Consider the following 18,386-nt stretch of genomic DNA (forward strand, 5'->3'; position numbering starts at 1 on the left):
GATCTATGTACCGCCTTCAAGTTATCTGTGTTGAAGTAATAGGTTCGCAAATGAGAAATAAAATATGACTTAGCCAGCCCCTGACCTCCAGGACCACCACAACAACCATCACTCCCTTTCAACGGACATGAAATTCTCAATACCCCTGGATTGACCATGATTGTCTCAAAGAATACGACCAAACATAACTAAATGTATTATCAACGAGTTTCAAATAGTATGTGACATGACAATCTTGATTGCCTAATTATTGAAGGAGTAATTGGTACTTTGTAATCCATTTTTTTGGGCGTTTTTTCAATTCGGTTCTATATTATGTTTTCTTGCAAGTTGCATATTTAACTTTGCTTCGTTTTGTACCCCTGGAACAAAATTATGATGAAATTATAGTTTCACTAGGGATAAAATTGGGAAAAAAATATTCAAGTTTAAATACACATAATAATTATAAATTTCAAAGATCAAAAATCGATTTTGAAGATGTTATTAGGCTAAAATCGCAAGTTCTTGTAACCAAATCGAAGTTTCAATTTAACCCTAACAGATTCTAGCCTCAAAATCACTAAAAGTGTTAAAAAAACTCGATTTTAGGGTTCTTACTTCGAATTGGAAGTTTGATTTTCGGACATTTTTCATGAAATTTGATATTACAGATAACTTTTACTTGTTATTTGCAATTGATTCATGTATTTATTTGTACGTCTGGACTGGGAAATCAAATGATCGACGATTTGTTCTTGTAGATCAAAAATTTATGATTTTACCCCTGATATAAAAGTTCAACAGGGTCCAGGGATCCAAAATAAAGCGAAATTCAAAATTAAAAGTGCAACTTGTAAGAAAATAATATATAAAGATGAATGAAAAAACGCCCAAAGAAATGGGTTACAAATTGTCAATTGCTCTTATTGAAATTGTATAGTTGTTAAGAGATTATCTATCAAACTTGTCAAAATCAGACAACTTCTCGAATTGATAAAAATAAATATATATATAAAAGTAAAAAGTATATATTAATGATACCTTTTTTAGTTTATAAATCATTTACAATTTAATTAATGTATCACATATGTAATTTTTAAAAGTTACTAATTGTTGGAGTAAAATATTGTAAGTTGATATCAAATTGAGTAAATATAAAATATTAATATATATGATAATTCGGCAAGTTTGACAATTATTTTTTTTCTTTGCTAAATTGGTTGAAAATTATTTTGGCAACCCATAATTATTTTGACATTCTTGTTATTCAAATAGATGGTGATTGTTAGGTTTTTTGTGATTTTTTCATTTTTTCAGAAAAATGGTAAGTTATGATATTAAGTTTGAAATAAACCAAAATATGTTGGTCTAAATCAAAAATCAAATAAGTTTATAAATTATGTGTACATCTAACACCATTTCATTTATCTCATAATTGTTGACTTATTTGATTTTTTGCGGTCAATTAGGTCAAATGACTAAAATGTAGGATTTTATTTTCTTTAAATTATATTATGTATATTTTCTAACAATATTGTTGAATAAACACGCACTACAAACTCAATTTGTTTAACTTTCGTATTAGAGTGAACTTGATTATTTGACATTGTTAATTAATTATTATATATAATATCATGATTTTAACAAGACAAATACTTGGAAAAATATTACATTATCTACTAAATACATGTTATGTCTTAATTTATTTATATTTTTCGTATATCGGTTATCTTTATATGTTAAATGTTGATCAAAATTATTATCTAAATTACAACTTTAATTATTTATAAATATATAGCTAACTACATCAATATATATGAACGGAAAAAATATGACTAAAAAAGTTATTTCATGAATTGTAATAATAAACTGAAATTTTATTTTTTAGCGACACACATATTAAGTGTTTGATTAATAATATATAACACATAGTTGCATAGTGGTATTGTAGTGTTAGAACTAATTAGTAGAATTTGGTTCGATTTCCGCAAAAAATAATTTCTTAATTATGATATATGCAGGGACAAATCAGTCATTTCAGATAATAAAAAGTCACTAATTTTATAGTTATGTTGGACTATTATATATATAGAAATATATATATAAGAGATAAGAATAAGATATAAGAGATTATTTAATTTAATGACGAGACAAGAATATTTATAATTATCTTTAGTATTAAATAGGGTTTTATATCAAATTGCCCACCGAACTCGTTAAAATGTATCAAGTAGCTACTCAATCTCCACGACGACTCATTTAAACCACTAAAATACTAGTATATATCACTCCGTTAGATTTTTTTAAATTCTTTAACGGAAAATGTTAACTTTAAAAATTTGTAGTCATATATTTTTGTTAAACAGTCAGGCACATGGAATTATGAAATTGAGATAAATAACGAGAGTCCTAATTGAAATGACATATTCTTTTCATCTCTCTTGAATTTTACTCAAATTAATACTGCAATTGCAGACCACCCAGCTTGTATTTTATTCGTGAAGATAACGATTATTTTAAGACCAATTAAACAGATATACATATGAGAGAGAGACACTCAAATTTGCTGATAAACCATAATAATCAAAGAAATACACGACAAATACAACACTTCTGTTAAAGAATTTTGAAAAATCTAACATAGTAATATATACTAGTATTTTAGTGGTTTAAATGAGTTGTCGTGGGGATTAAGTAGCTACTTGATACATTTTAACGAGTTCGGTGGGCAATTTGATATAAAACCCGTATTAAATATAAGATCAACTATACATTGTTAAATATAAGATTAACAATTCGATTATATATTTTAGAACTAATTCACAACTAAAAGTCACTAATAAAAAACGACCGACTTTAAATTTCACTGAATTTCGGTTGCTTTTATTCAGCGGTCGAACAAATACTTGTTTAGAGTCGGTGACTTTTAGTTGGTGGAATTTAGCAGTTAGTGATTATAGATATGTATTAGAATTGTGATTTTGCAGAATTAGATACATATTATTATAGTTATAGAACCAATTATTTTAGTTCGCCTGAATTTTAACGGTAAGTGTAATTGTGACTCGTCTCCCTTTTAATAAGGGGTAAATACTTGGATTTCCCTCCGATAACAAAATGTTGGGAGATGGTCGCGCATGTAAAGACGATTTAAGGTCAAATTTTGTATGCTAATGAATGGAGATATTGAAAATTTTGAATTTTTAGGACATATTTTTTATCTACATAAAAGAATAGAAGAAAAAAAATAAAATATATAGGCTCAAAATAAATTTGAAGGACACATATTTTTTTAATTTTTATTTTAAAAGATCACAAAATTAAAAATATCTTCTCGATCAGTTGGACCGACATAAAAATTATCTGTATTTTATTTCTTATAATTTTTTTAATATATTATTATACACAAAATTTTGACTTTATAAATCTTAGGCTTGGGCATCTCTTTGTAATTTTCCATGTTAATTATACTTGAAAGGGGGTGGGGGTCGATTGTGTTACTCGTATTCCTTTAGAAAGATGATTCGTGATGTTTGTGTAGCAATGAGGAAGTTAAACCTTTTAATCTTAATCTATCTATATTATATTATAATAACCGGAATGAGATATAATTTATAGTTTAGTTACCCTAATTTGGGTTATCCATTTACATCACAATCATCGGATCTTCTTCATCAAATAATCAAGATTGGATATACGACGTAATTAAAAATTTATTCTCTGGCTCACCCCAAAAATTTATAAAAACATATACTCATTTCTAAGTTTATAAATCATCTTTGTCAACAAAAAACGACAATCAAATAGCAAAATCTGCCGTTGTTAATATGTATAATCAGTTTCAAATATGTATAATCAGTTTAAAATGGCCTCTGCTGGTGTAAACGAAGCAAACAGTTAAGCATAATAAATGCATCAAGATATTTCACAGAATTAACAAATCAGAGTAGCTAAAATCCAAGAACACAACAGTGTCGGCTTTAATCAGAAACCGTGTTTGGGCTGCGTGCGGGTGGGTTCGACATTAAACGAAAATACAGGGACTGCGACCTTAAGTTGATAGAAGATGATGATGAGTCATTTAACATGGGATGTTAATGTTCTCATAAGGGTCCATCAACTGTCCCAGTTATATCTACAACAATTATCTAAATAAATTAAATTATAAGATTATCAAGAATAATTATCAAACAGACAAATGAATAATGTCAGCTCAATTTACATATGGATTAGCATAAACCACGGTTACCCTCAGGCCCAACCTGTCTACCAGTTTGTTCAAGTCATATCATATCTGTTTGATGAAAATATCTGGTATTATTTGATTTTAGATCTAAAATACTATTATTATATGTGAATTATGTTTTTAATTTATCAAGTAAGAATTTGAAATTTATAATATGGAGGTCAAATGTTATTTTCACCATTAAAAAAGTGGTTTATTGCAAAAATTATAGTGATCATTAGCCATTTTTTGTAGGGACGTGATCGCGATGCGGGCGGTGCGATTTTTTGCTCAAACCGTAAACCAAAGCGTACGTGCGGTTTGATCAATTTCCAAACCGCTCCCGCACCGCGGTTTGTGCGATTAGTTAATCAAAAAATTTAATATTTACATACAAATATAATAATAATTTAGGTAAGAAAAAAGATTTAAAAAATATATTTTTGATTAAAAATAAAAATATATCAGTAATTTGTAATATGAAGCTAGTATTTATAACATAAAATAATAATAAACAAGAAATGAATTTATAATATATAAATATATCTATATGTATATATATATTATAAATTATAAATAAATTTATATGTATATGAAATTGTGGTGCGGTGTAGTGCGGGGTAGTGCGATTTAAACCACATTGTTAAAATGTCAAACTACAAACCGCACCGTGCAGTTTGTCAAAAAGTTAAACCGCACCACAAAATATTAAAACCGTATTTTGTGATACAGTATGGGCGGTTTATGCGATTAGATGATCACCCCACTTTGTTGCATAAAAGTGATGACTCTGTCACATATATTTAAAACTTCAGCCACCAAAATATTTTATGAGTATAAGTTCTGTCCTAATTTACTAATTTGTTTTTTAAAAAAATAATATTTGATTTGGTTGACAAATAAGGTCCACCTTTTTGTAACAAGTAAATTGTTACTATATAAAATAATTTTAATTCAAAATTTCATTAATTTATTTTTAATAAAAAATTTATAAATATCTTTCAATTTACTAAAAATAAAAGATAGTGACCTGTAAAATATTAAGATGCTTTAATTTATTGATCTTAGAGCCACTAATTATAAATAAATGAGAAAAGGTCTTGAAAATGCTTCAATATGTATTTATGTTCCTATTATTACTTGATAAAATATCAATATCAATTATTTTGGGAAAATAACATAGGTGTTTTCCTAAAAAAGACATAGCTTTTATACAATTTGCATAGTACAATAGACACTAGACAACACTTGTTTTAAAAATAAATTAAAAACACAATTATCACTCGAATCAGAGTGGGATCCTGATATTTTTATTTTCCCAAGTTTTGTATTTAAGAGTTTGTACTTTGTATAGTATTTTTGAAAATTTAATTTAAAGTTTGGATCTCAGCCCTATCTCTGAAGTTTTATCTTTTATGGGCCTTCACCCGTGCAAGCCTATGTATAAGTTGATGGGCTTCGTTGAGTTTATTAAAGTTCAAGTCTTCAAGATTCCAAAATAGATTTCAAATTTATTTGCTCTCGTGTTCCTTTCAAATACACAAGGATTGTTAAATGTCATGTTTTAATTTGTAAAATTACGTATATATATACACACGCGTCCTAGTACTCTTCATTTTTATATGCACATTTTATGAGTTTATGTAAATTAAGTATTTGGATAGAACTTTAACTTTCTTAACAGGCAATTTTTTTTTAATTGTGGATAACCCACAGCTAGGGGTGAGTATTCAGTTCTGTTAACCGAATACTGAACCGAAATAATTCGGTTCGGTTACCGAACCGAAATAATTCGGTTTTTAATTCGGTTCTGATTTTTTATGTTATTCGGTATTTTTGTTTTTTCGGTTTTTTTACCGAAATACTCGAATTACCGAAATTACTGAAATATAATAAAAAATATATATTAATATATATATAAATATATTTATTTATATATTACTTATTTTTACCTATATGCTTTCTTTTTTTTTCACTTGAATTATCAATTCTCCGTTCCCAACTTCACTTTTCCTCTCTTTTTATTTGTTTTATTTAATTGCTATTTGCCTAATTTAGATTTTAATGTATTTAGTTTTCATGACCTTCAATTTAGTTGTTAAAATAAAAAATTAAACTAACTAGTTAGAATTACTTTTATTGTAATCATGAAACCACACCATAACATTCAGGGGCATGAAAGTGGAGCTAAGAGTATAAGGTTAACTGTTGTACGATCATTAATCTTTGTTGTAATTTATTAAATATTTTATTATTAAAATGTTAAAAATTTTTCCTAATTCGGTTTTGGTTTTAACCGAAATAATTATTTCGGTTTGGTAAATAACCGAAATTATTTCGGTTCATTATTCGCTTCTGATTTTTACCCTTATTCGGTATTCGGTAACCGAATTATATTTCGGTTAGGTTACCGAATAACCGAATACTCAGCCCTACCCACAACCGCTACCCTTTTGGGTGCGCACGGGGTTAAATCATACGGGCTCATGCAATATCCTACAAATCACGTGAAACAAGGTAAACCGCATTTAAGCGACATGCTCTGACTCAGGAGATATAATCATAAATTCTCCTCCGTGGGATTAGAACCTATGACCAAGAGATAGTTATCCCTCTTTAACCAACCGAGTCAACTCTTGCGGACCACTTTATTGGCAAATTATCATCACCCATCTTGACGGGGATACAATAGCCGCACCCGCATTGTGACGCAATATTTCATTACGACAAGTGAGTGCTACGCAATGAAGTACAAGGTGAAACAACCTCTTTCCAATAATAAATATACTTTGTAGGCCTATTATTTTGAATGTTTTTTATATAACACACATTTTTTTTTATAATCTCTTCTAAATCAAAGAAGAAAAAAGTAAGGGGATTTATATAATGGGCATATGTTGAGACTAAAAATTAAGATCATCGCTCATTGATCTAGGATATGAGTGAAACATGCATAATATGCCAGTGAACATTTTAAGTAGAAGCTGAAATGAGTGGTTCGTGTTGCAATCCTTCTTCAATTTCATCAGCTGGACTAATAATAACAACACTCTTAGATGCCTTTGAATTTCTGTACATCCCGTAGAGTACTAGTTGAATAAATCCAAGCAATACCCCAGTCCCGTTCGGTACCTACATGATATAAAAACACATGGACGTATGCTACTTATTTCTTTCCATATAATTTGCGTGTGTACGTAATTTGTACAGAAGCACACACAAGACAAGAACAAAACATTATTTGTGAATAATATTATATGTCGAAAGAGTTTTCCTTCTAGACAGTGTTCTAAAAATGAGTTATTCCGTCAAGTATTCTCATGAGTTTCGAAAATCAGAGATTATTTAAGCCCGAGTTCTAAGGCGATGGGAGAATGACAAATTCAGCCTATTATTATATAAAATTAATAAAAATGACCAATTTCCGAAAAGTTGAAGAATTTTAACCGATAGGATACCCAACTATCAGTGAAGAATTTATTTTATATATGAGATATCAAACTGTCAGTGAAAATTGAGTATCTTATAAAAATTAGGATACCTATGCAGTATTCAATCGACTAAAATTAGTCATTTTTTTCAGAATTACTATTTTGATTAAATTTTTTCAAAATGGGCTATTTTTATCTTTTTTCTAAGACGAGTACTCGGGATACTCGAAAAATCAGTCGGTCACTCGAATTTTGAAGTCGAGACCAAGTTGACCGTTTTCTGAGTTTTATAACCTTGATTTTAGATTAAAAAATGAAAATAAATGTATCCTATTCCGGGCATAACGAAATTTTGAAAAAATATAAAGTAGAAAAATATCATAACCAAAATTTGAAAATTCATTTTATTAATTTCCGAAGATCAGCGGGGCAAGACCTGAATGTGAATAGAGAGATAAGTCGGGTAACTTACGCCTAGAAAATAATCGCGGAGGAGGAAAGCATAGAGAGTCCAAACACCACCATTCAAGAAACTGAAGAATGAGAGAAAGAATGGCATGTACTCCACGCTCTTGCTTCTCACCACTGTTCCCTGCATATTGTATATCAAATATTTTATGACGGAGCATTTCGAGCATATCCATTTATTTGATTATTTTTTAATTCGTCGTGATCCATGTGGTTGTTAGATTAATCAAATTTTCCTCACAAAAGAGACGACACTTGGTATATATAAAATAAGAAGAAGCATATAATTTATATATCTCCCTGTCAACATTTATAACAAATTGTACACATAACATATTCCACAAAAATAGATAATGCTTACATATGCCAATATAGAAAAGTAGAATAATAGATCATGCTTACATATGCTAATATAGTATTATATGTTTGTGTTTGTGTTTGTGTGTGTGTTTTTGCAGTAGAATTCCACATTGTACTTCGGATAAGCATTGAGCACTGTGATTGGGTACTGTCGTACTGAGGTTTGTCTGGTTGAATGCTTAACCTATCTACAATAGCAAATAAGTATGACCTCCTATCAAATTAACATCAGATATGGTTTAATTCAAATCATGCAAGATATAGACTAAGATTCGACTCAGCAGTATAAGATCTCGTCGAGGTCTTCGTGTTAAGTTTTTAGGTACATGATTAGCTATCATGATCAGCTAAAATTAAGTTGTAGAAGTTGCTCCCAGAAAACTGTTTGCAATACATGAACTTTATCTTTGTTGAAATAGATAACATCATACCATGGCAGCCAGAGGAGAGCCATACATGATGATATTGAGGCCAGCACCTAAAAAACCTATGGCGTTTGTACGAGCTTCTCCTTCCAAAGCCAGCTGTGTCACCAAAACCGCCGTTCCGAAAAACCCAAAATTCAAAAATCCGGCTAGAATGGCAGTCTTTCCCTAAAACATTCATCAAAAAGTCATATTAATTATGTACTAATTTATTTACATTGTGTGTATGTGACCACAGGAGTAGAGATTATGTGATAGTACTACGTACCTTTACATGTTTAGGTGCATATATGAGAAACAAGATAACATACACAGCTTCAACTATAATGCCGAATCCATTGACAGTAGCAACAAGTAATTCACCAGGCTTTATAAGTCCATAATAAGTCCATAATGATGAATTTAGTAGTGTGCAAATGTAAGGCAAGCTCTCATACTCTTCTGTTGATCCATTCTTTACAATTCTCCAAAATGTGCTTCTGCAATATTCACAATCCACCTTAATCTTAACAAACAAGAGAGAGAGAGAGACACAGAGAGAGAGAGAGCTGAGAGAGAGAGACACAGAAAGAGAGAGAGAGAGAGAGAGAGAGAGAGAGAGAGAGAGAGAGAGAGAGAGAGAGAGAGAGAGAGAGAGAGAGAGAGGAGACGTTCATCAGTAATAAAATACGTTAAAAATGCAAGACAAGAAGAACTCACACGGGAGAGAGAAATAAGAGAACTGATATAACATTTCCTGCAAATCAAATAGAAATGAAAGCTCATTAAGATCAAGGAAACATGCAGTTCTCACCTATGTGCAACTACATATATAGTTGTATCTGCATGCAAATAGTAATGAAAGTCATTAAGAGCAAGGAAACATGTAATTCTCACCTATGATTCCAACATAGAGACTCAATCCAGCCATTTTAGGAATGTAAGAGAAAGAACAAATCCGAATTATAAAAGAGGATGTTCTGCTGGTTGAATACAAACTAGCTTTATGTTGGATTAATCTAATTAAAGGATTAGTATTAAACTAGTAATATATTAACTTTAACGTGCCTGTAAAGGCTGATAAGCACAAGCAACAAAATGTATAATATTAGCAACTTGCTTATATATCTAGATCTACCTTTTAGCTAGATATATACACACAAATATTTTAGCAAATATTATATCAATTAATTTGTAAAAGTAAACCAACACTTTTGTTAGAGAGGCATTTAGAGAACTGGTTTATGGGGGTGGTTACGAGGTAGGGTGTTATTTAGACATAAAAGGGTTGTTAGGAGTATATTTTTTTCACAGGAGACAAAATAGTATAAAAGTAGAATACCATATTAGTGAATGCTAAGAATTAATTACTCTGTACATACTCTCTTTAAAACCATACAACTTGGTTTACATATATTGTTTTGATATGATAAGGACATGCCTCTCTCGTTGAAGATATCTTGCTAGAATGCCACCACCTATAAGAGTTAAGTCCAAATATAAGGTGACTTAAGTGCAAATATAAGGAAGATGACATAAAATTGCACTACAATCGTGTCTTAGTGGTTTCTTATATTACTAACACATTTCTCTTATATCTTATTTTTAGAAATCACAAGTCATCCCTTATATCATTTTTATCAATAAAAAATTGATTTTTTTCTCTTCTTTTTAGTTATTTTCTCTTTCTTCCTTTCATATCTCATTCAAATTCCTTATTATTATAATAATAATAAATGAAGATAAGGAACATTGTTGAACTTGAAATTCAAAATAATGTCTTAAATCACTAACAGTTAATATTTTATGATATTTATAAGGAATTTATTAAGAGACTGCTGGACTTGCTCTAATGCTTAATTATGTTTTTTTCATAGAGATTAATGCTTTTAAGTACCTACTCACTAAGTTAGATGACTATATTTTGTAGTTGCATAACTTTGACCAAATCCTTAAATTTTAGCATTAAAATAAATTATGTACTTCTTTTTATAGTGTTGATTTAAAATATTGAGGAGGTTATTATCTGCTTGGAAAGAATTATTAGTATCAGCTTATGAATAATATACTATAATATACTCACTTAAAAACTATGAATAATGCTCAAATTTTCATGTTTTAAGTTAAAATCTATAAATCTCAAACCTGTATCTCATTATTAATATTGACATTTATGTTTTCACCAGTCAGTCAACATAATAATATAATATTGTTGATTCAATCGTATATCTTGTGTTTGAAACTTTTTCTGCCAGGAGCTGAATATTTTCGTAGCTAATGGATTCAAACTGTTCCTCTTTCAACTACTTATGCCTCACATGGACATGGGAGGGTTCAGCCAATAGTAAGTGACAACATAGGTGAACAATGCATGCAGCCAGCAGCTTAAAGGCGAGACAACCCTTGCTCCAGCTGCGTACTCTGCGTCAAAAAAGCTTGACATAGTAAGAAACAAATTTACGATTGAAAATTTAGCAGCACAGTATTTAGTTTCACAACTAACCAGAGGAGCCCCCTTGGCTGCTCTTTCGGCTAAGTATGCACAAGGCTTGAAGAATTCTCCATACAAGTTTGACCATTTCTTCAGTTTCGAGTAAATGTATTCGGATCCAATAGAATCTGCCCAGAACATGACACCTCCCCTGGTCCAGAAGTATCCGATTAAGTAAAACCAAGAATGTAACGAAGCTTTGAGGTTACGAATTTAGACATACTTAAGACAAACCTGTAGGGTGGGAAACCCATGCCCATAACACCAGCAATGTCTAGATCTGCTGCTTTGACTGCAATTCTTTCAGAGTATACTCTGCACGTCTCATTTACAACAGGGAAAAAAACCATCTCCACTATTTCCTCATCTGACAGTTTAGTCAACTGTCAAAGTTTAAAACTGCAATTAGAGATAAAGAGCAGAAGTCCATAGCAAACTTGCAATGGTTGTGTACCTTTAAATGTCAGAAAATTAGTGCATGTAATTTTTTTTTGTTAGTATAATAAAAATCACTGCAGGTCCTGTTCAGGCATCAAAAATCAATACGAACAGGAACAGATGGCTATCCCGCGGTTCACATGTAATCTGATGAGGGTGGAAGACCAACCTTGGGATCTATTGTGATACCAGACAGGCTCCGCGCCTTCTCAATATATCTCTTTACTTCAGGGTCTGGGCTTGCCTTGCGTCTATCATTGTAGACATAAAATCCTTTGCGAGTGCTTTCACCTGAACATGTCACAAGTTTAAATGAGACTTACAATTACAATATACTTAAAAGATTTATTAATGTTTTTTAGAATAGAACTAATCTTACCAGCTCTTTTATCCTCCATCATGAGGGGAAGTAAAATAGACTTATAGGTTCTCTCTGGAAAATTGTCAATAAATTGCTTTCCAGTCGCAACACCCACACCAAAACCGACAAGGTCACATAGCCTGCATTCTAGCGTAGTTCAATTGCAAGGACCTTACCATTATACAATACATTTTTTATCGCACCTAAAGAAACTTTGCAATATTTTATAAATTGAATACGTACCTAAATGGACCCATTGGCATTCCAAACTTAGTAATTGCCTGATCAATCTGATAGATATCTGCACCTCGATCAACAAGTAAAAGGGCAGCTTGAGTGTATGGGAAGAACATCCTATTTACAGCAAAGCCAGTACAATTTCCTACAACAACTGGTGTTTTCTTGATCTTTTTCCCGACATCCAACAAGTCAACTATTACTTGAGATGATGTCTTCTCAGTACGAATAATTTCCAGGAGTGGCATGATATGAGCAGGACTGCATTTACATCCATTGATAATTTACTAATAAGATATGAAGTTACTAGAATAAGTGATGACAACTAAAAACAAATATTACCTAAAAAAGTGTGCTCCGATAATCCGATCATGGGACTTGGTCCTCTTACCAATCAAGTTCAAGTCAATGGTTGACGTGTTGCTTGCAAGAATGCAATGTGGAGGACAATACTTCTCCAGGTCCGCAAATATTTGTTGCTTTAAGGACACATTCTCAACAACGGCCTGTACATAACATAATTTCACAGAAATGGTGAAGAGAAATGTCGCTAATCAGATTCAGCGCATCAAAAGGTTTAAGTATATGCTATATATTTTAACAAGTACCTCTATCACTAAATCCACATCTTTAAAGCTATCATAATCAAGAACTCCCTTCAAGAGAGAGAAAGTTTTCTCAAACTTCTGCTGCGTCATTCTTCCTTTCTTGACACGACTTTGCAAATTGGCTGTTTGGCAAGGAAGAAAACATAAATTTTCAAAGAATAACAAATATAAAATTATCAGCCTTATATAAATAAAATAAAAACAAGGTGGTGAATCTGAAGCATCACCTTTGACTCTATCTATTCCAGCCTGTAAGAATTTCTCATTCACTTCTTTTAGGATCACGGAATAATTACTAAGAATAAGTGCCGTTGCTATTCCAGATCCCATCAATCCTCCTCCAAGAATAGCGACTTTTTTTATAGGTCTTGGAACCAAACCTCTATCAGTTACTCCTGGAACCTGTAGTAAAGTAAATCATTTGGCGGAATTGACATAGCCCTTAAGTTGGAAGTTCTGTCATAATAGGTGAGGTTGGCATGTAATGCAGGTAATTGTGAAAACAAATGATATAATTTATTAACTATTTGCAAATGATTTTTCATTCATTAGCAAGAATTCTAGGTGCTGTTTTTCGGGTATCATGATGATTTGACTTGGTTGTGAGATAATTCAAGAAGACATTCCTATGATTGTAGAGAATATTTTAACTTTTTGTCGCATCAACTCATCAAACAGAAAAATGACAAATATGTGTCAGCAAAAACAGAAATTCATAAACCGATTCAACTATTGAGGTAAGCCAAGTCCAAACCGTAAGCAAACAATAATGCCACATTACCTAGATTGTGGCTGGTTTAATTTCGTAGAGAAAACTACATATTAAATATTGGAACAAATTTGCCAGAATGGATCTTTTTACTTAATGATACGCTTTCGTTCCTATGCATAAATGGCTAAATGGCACAAACATATCTTGGGCATGGGGTAACACAAAGTCCTGACCAGTTACGAAGTAATATATGCAGTTTGAAGTAGCTATGTGTATTTCATCCAACCTTCATTGTACCACGTTGTGCAAAGAAGATGTGCACCAAACTTTTGCTAGTGTTTGAAGGCAGAAGATTTTCGAAGGCTTCAGCTTCCTGCCAATTATTTAAGCAGGCATTTTGTCATGTGTCATGGGAATGATAATGAAAATATAATAAAGGTAAGACAGGGCAGATATTAAACCTTCCAGAGGCCTGCACGCGGACCTGAAACTATACCCTCTTCAATGACGTCAATTAGAACTAGTGGATGTTTGAGATTTGGAGCTTGCTTATGCGCCTGAGCTCTGGCAAAATTTAGCATTTCCCTTGCCTCACCAAGAGGCTCTAACTTGTCATTTCTGTAAAGAGTAGCAATCCATGGTCTTCTACGCTCTAAAATATCAAGGGCCCAACGCCGAGCTGTGCTTACCAGTTCTGTTGGTGAAGCTATCGCATCAACAAGACCCAAATCAAGAGCTTCATCCCCTCTAACTGGCTTTGATGTCTACCACGAGGAAAGAAAGATTCTTAGTTGAATAACGACACCCATGTTATTAAAGATAAGTATCTCTGTTCCATAAGAGATGGCCATAGTCATGATGTAATGCGGTAAAGGGGCCAGTTGTGTCAGAAAGGAGTTAGGAGGAGATAAAAGTTGTTATCTGGAAATAGAATTCGTTATCAGGAGCAAGGTGTTAGGAGGCGATTAAATTAGTTATCAGAAGAAACAAGCTACATACCAGTATCATTTCAAGGGACTTCGCAAGACCAACAAGACGTGGAAGGCGCTGTGTCCCTGAACCAATATTTGACCACAAGAGTGAGGAAGAGTAAAAATACATGCCCTAGAACCTATTAATACCAGTATTACCGAAAAAAATAATATAATTAAATAATTATAAGATCCTTGAGAGGGAGTAGAGCATACATTATACTAACTCATGACAATTTATACAAATTCCAGCTATCAAGATCCACTACAATATTTCGCCCAACTCAGCCCAAATGCACAGGGTTGTAATCATGTCAGGGTTGTCAATTTAGGTGGTTCTACCTATTCATGTCAATTATTTGCACTACATTAAACAGTTAATAAGCGACGCTTCCATCATTCAAATAGATTTGTTTAAATTTTAACTTCTGCCCTAGCATATGTGAGAAGCACAGGTTAAGCTATTTTAGCCTTTGATTGGGAACTGCAACAGGAGACAGCAATTGAGTGTTAAAAGCATAATATTAATCAAGAAAACATAAAAAAGGATTATATGCTGAAGTGAATGACTAAGAAGTAAGGACAAGCTGACATCAACTTAGAACCGGCCACACATTAACCACAGGTATCAAATTGGTGAAGTTCTCGCTAGATAAAAATCTACTTCATATTGTCAACATTCAAAATTTAATTTACAAGCATTGTAATTTTTGCAAAATATTAGAAGTTGCACATACAAGAAGAACTATATAGAAAATACCACTAATTTTGATTCATTTAATAATCTAAAAATTTTTGGTACAGGTTCCCGCATGACCAGAAATCGTCTAAATACTTGGTCTCAACATGTCAATGCATGTTTTACCACAAGAAAGATTCGTATAAGTTATTTTGTTGATTCAAGTAGGGAGGGATTTTAAAATATCTTGACTTAACAAACATTGAAATTTCTTAAGATATAACTTTGGACTACAAACATTGAAATTTCTTAACTACAATCTTACTATATATAACAAGATTAATTTAATATACTTTTTGATGATTAACCACACTCGGACCAATAGACCTAGAGGTCTTTGGTTCAACAAGATGTCAATATTATTTTTGCCAAACTATGCATACATATTTATGAAATTTACATCTTTTACAATATACTGGTTATCCTTTCAATAGATCTAGGCGAAGGTCTTCTTTCTCGTATACTTTCGTACCAAAGAATAATTAAGTCTAAACATTGACTCTGTAAAACAGTGAACAAGTTTATAGATAGTTGCTTCAGAGAGAGAGAGTCATACCTCCAAATCCGGGAATTACACCAAGCTGCAGCTCAGGTAAGCCTAGTTGCGCGTGAGAAGTACATATACGTGCATGGCAGGACTGAGAATAAGAGTGGAGTTCATTATAGTAAATTCAAATAAAAGTTTCTCTAGCATCTAGAGAGTAGAGAAAAAAACACAGAACTAACCATTGCAACTTCCAGTCCTCCCCCGAGGGCAAGACCATCAATTGCAGCAACTGATGGTTTTCTTGCAGCTGTAAAACAAAACCCAAACATTGTAATTGTGGTGGAAATATAAGTCAATCAGGAAGCAAAATTATCATCACCTTACCTTCTAAAGTGTCAGCAAGAATATTCACTGATACAAAACCAAGTTTAGGCGCTGGTGCTGTGATCAACATGTAAGCTAAATGTTAGCTAAAAAATGATGAAGTAACAATAAGTTAGTTATAAGAATCATAATAACATCATACATACTGTTTCCAGTTTGAAATCTTGCAAAGGCCGTAATATCAAATCCACCAGAAAATCTGCCATTTGCGCCTGCTCCAGCAAGTAAATCAGTTACCCTCACACATCACTGTGATAAGACATTTATAAATATAGAAATCATCTGCAATGACACACCTGTGACAACAATTGCCTTCACATCATCCCTTTGTAATGCCTGGCTATAAGTTTCTTGCAAGCTCTCTAGCACTGTGGAGAGATGAGGGGAGTATTACAGAAATGACCCATTATAACTACTATATTATACTTCTGTGACAATTATAAAGATGATTCAGTGAAATCACTAGAGATAAGGGGAGTATTACAGAAATGACCCATTCTAACTACTATATTATACTTCTGTGACAATTACCCATATAGACTTGTTGATACAGGTGTATCTGTATCTTGTTTAGGATACAATTCAAGAGCGGAACGGAACATGTTCGAAAGAAATAAGGTCATGAATATGCTAGCTTAACAAAATAATAAGTAAATGCACACAAGCACACATCAGCAAAATTAATTATAAATAAAGTGCGGCCTTAAGATCATACACCTACTCAAACTAATTCCATGGTGCATTCGTTATCACTCACCCTAATAAATTTCATTACTACTTTTCAAATTTGTGTAATTTATAGTCCAACTAATTTCATTGGATTTTCCTCCATTTACAAATTCGCCTACACATTTATCCATCATGAACTTGTTCGATCTAAATCTCAGAATGTCCTTCAACCAAAAACTAAATTCTAGTTATAACAATTGTACACTCTGCTCTTAATCTCCTCAACATATACAAGTTTAAAAAATTATCCGTTACTGTCCCGAACTACCGACAATAAGTTGATTTTATAATCATTTGCAGCACAATCATTAAATGTGAGCAAGACAGAATAACCTAGTGGTAAGGGCTCGTCCCCTTGTCCATGATCACGAGTTCGATTCCCGCTCACCCCAGAATTACGAATACTATCATATAACTCAACGAACTTGCTCAAATAAAAAAACAAAACAAAAAAGATCAACTAAACTAAACTAATCATATCAAATATCCAAAACATAAGATCACAATCAATATACAATCAAAATCAACACCTCGAACTAAACTAACATACTCTCGAAACATAATATCGAAATACATACACAAATATATACATACCATCAACAGAAAGAGAATTAACTGGAGGATTGAAGAGAGTGATAATAGCAACACCATCGGATCCAACTTCCATCACTGTTCTTCCCATATTTTAAAATTTCTCGAGAAACGTGAAATATCAGACACAACTAAAACTAAACACACACGAGTTAATGGTGTTTTAGTAGTTGCAGTTTACACACAATTCTTCTTGTTTTTATTATTATTATTACAAACGTTTAGGAACTTCATGTTCACGCGCCCAAACTAACGGTGACCTTCACTTTTTAAACTACTCTTTTTTTAGAAATTTACCAAAAATATCCCTATTTTCAAATTTAATTTCAAATAATGTAAAAGTTACGTATAATTAATGATGCAGAAAATGTTGCATTTCATGTTGTATTAAGATTACACTATATTTTTTAAATTATTTTCTACAACTTCGATTTTTTTATAAAAAAATACCCAAATTAAAAAAAATCAAATTCAAAAGAATTTTAAAAATATTTTTCTAATTTTTATTTGCAAAATTATTAATAATAAATGCCCATATGTAACAAGCGAATTCTTAAATTTGATTTGAGTAAATATGGACGAAGAGCCTGAGTTGGTTCGATCGGATTTTTGGACAAGTATCTTCAATTTTGAAAACTGAAAACTGTAAACGAACTCGGTTTCATTTTTAAAACTCCGATTTCAGGTAATGAAATTTACAAACAAAAATTGATGGACCGTATAATTGATAATTAGGAGTAAAAATTGATGAACTGTTAATTGATAATT

At 31.8% G+C, this 18,386-nt stretch overlaps 2 protein-coding genes across 2 annotated transcripts; both read right to left on the reverse strand.

Annotated features, from left to right (window-relative positions):
- Positions 1–7,086: 7,086 nt before the first annotated feature.
- On the reverse strand, positions 7,087–9,892 carry LOC141699816 (bidirectional sugar transporter SWEET17). The gene is made up of 6 exons (XM_074503636.1): positions 9,768–9,892; positions 9,591–9,627; positions 9,160–9,370; positions 8,898–9,059; positions 8,111–8,230; positions 7,087–7,339 (listed from the first exon to the last, which is right to left on the reverse strand). The coding sequence occupies exons 1-6, from the start codon at positions 9,799–9,801 to the stop codon at positions 7,181–7,183; spliced, it is 723 nt and encodes a 240-aa protein (XP_074359737.1). The 5' UTR covers positions 9,802–9,892; the 3' UTR covers positions 7,087–7,180.
- A 1,111-nt stretch (positions 9,893–11,003) lies between these two features.
- LOC141699813 (peroxisomal fatty acid beta-oxidation multifunctional protein MFP2-like) lies at positions 11,004–17,788 on the reverse strand. The gene is made up of 18 exons (XM_074503634.1): positions 17,622–17,788; positions 16,595–16,666; positions 16,445–16,510; positions 16,299–16,355; positions 16,154–16,221; positions 15,984–16,065; positions 14,717–14,772; positions 14,179–14,481; positions 14,004–14,090; positions 13,233–13,407; positions 13,006–13,127; positions 12,740–12,903; positions 12,404–12,658; positions 12,179–12,300; positions 11,969–12,090; positions 11,596–11,744; positions 11,374–11,512; positions 11,004–11,291 (listed from the first exon to the last, which is right to left on the reverse strand). The coding sequence occupies exons 1-18, from the start codon at positions 17,707–17,709 to the stop codon at positions 11,256–11,258; spliced, it is 2,163 nt and encodes a 720-aa protein (XP_074359735.1). The 5' UTR covers positions 17,710–17,788; the 3' UTR covers positions 11,004–11,255.
- Positions 17,789–18,386: the final 598 nt, after the last annotated feature.

This window comes from Apium graveolens, unplaced genomic scaffold (assembly GCF_009905375.1).
Source record: "Apium graveolens cultivar Ventura unplaced genomic scaffold, ASM990537v1 ctg1391, whole genome shotgun sequence".
In the NCBI taxonomy this organism is placed as follows: Eukaryota; Viridiplantae; Streptophyta; class Magnoliopsida; order Apiales; family Apiaceae; genus Apium; species Apium graveolens.

Coding starts and splice junctions, on each gene's coding strand:
- LOC141699816 (XM_074503636.1), bottom strand. CDS start 9,801: ATGGCTGGATTGAGTCTCTATGTTGGAATCATAG. Junction 9,628..9,767: donor TCTCTATGTTGGAATCATAG/GTGAGAATTACA, acceptor TTTGATTTGCAG/GAAATGTTATATCAGTTCTC. Junction 7,340..8,110: donor TCCGCGATTATTTTCTAGGC/GTAAGTTACCCG, acceptor TATATCATGTAG/GTACCGAACGGGACTGGGGT.
- LOC141699813 (XM_074503634.1), bottom strand. CDS start 17,709: ATGGGAAGAACAGTGATGGAAGTTGGATCCGATGGTGTTGCTATTATC. Junction 14,482..14,716: donor AGTCCCTTGAAATGATACTG/GTATGTAGCTTG, acceptor TCCTCGTGGTAG/ACATCAAAGCCAGTTAGAGG. Junction 13,128..13,232: donor TGGAATAGATAGAGTCAAAG/GTGATGCTTCAG, acceptor CTTGCCAAACAG/CCAATTTGCAAAGTCGTGTC.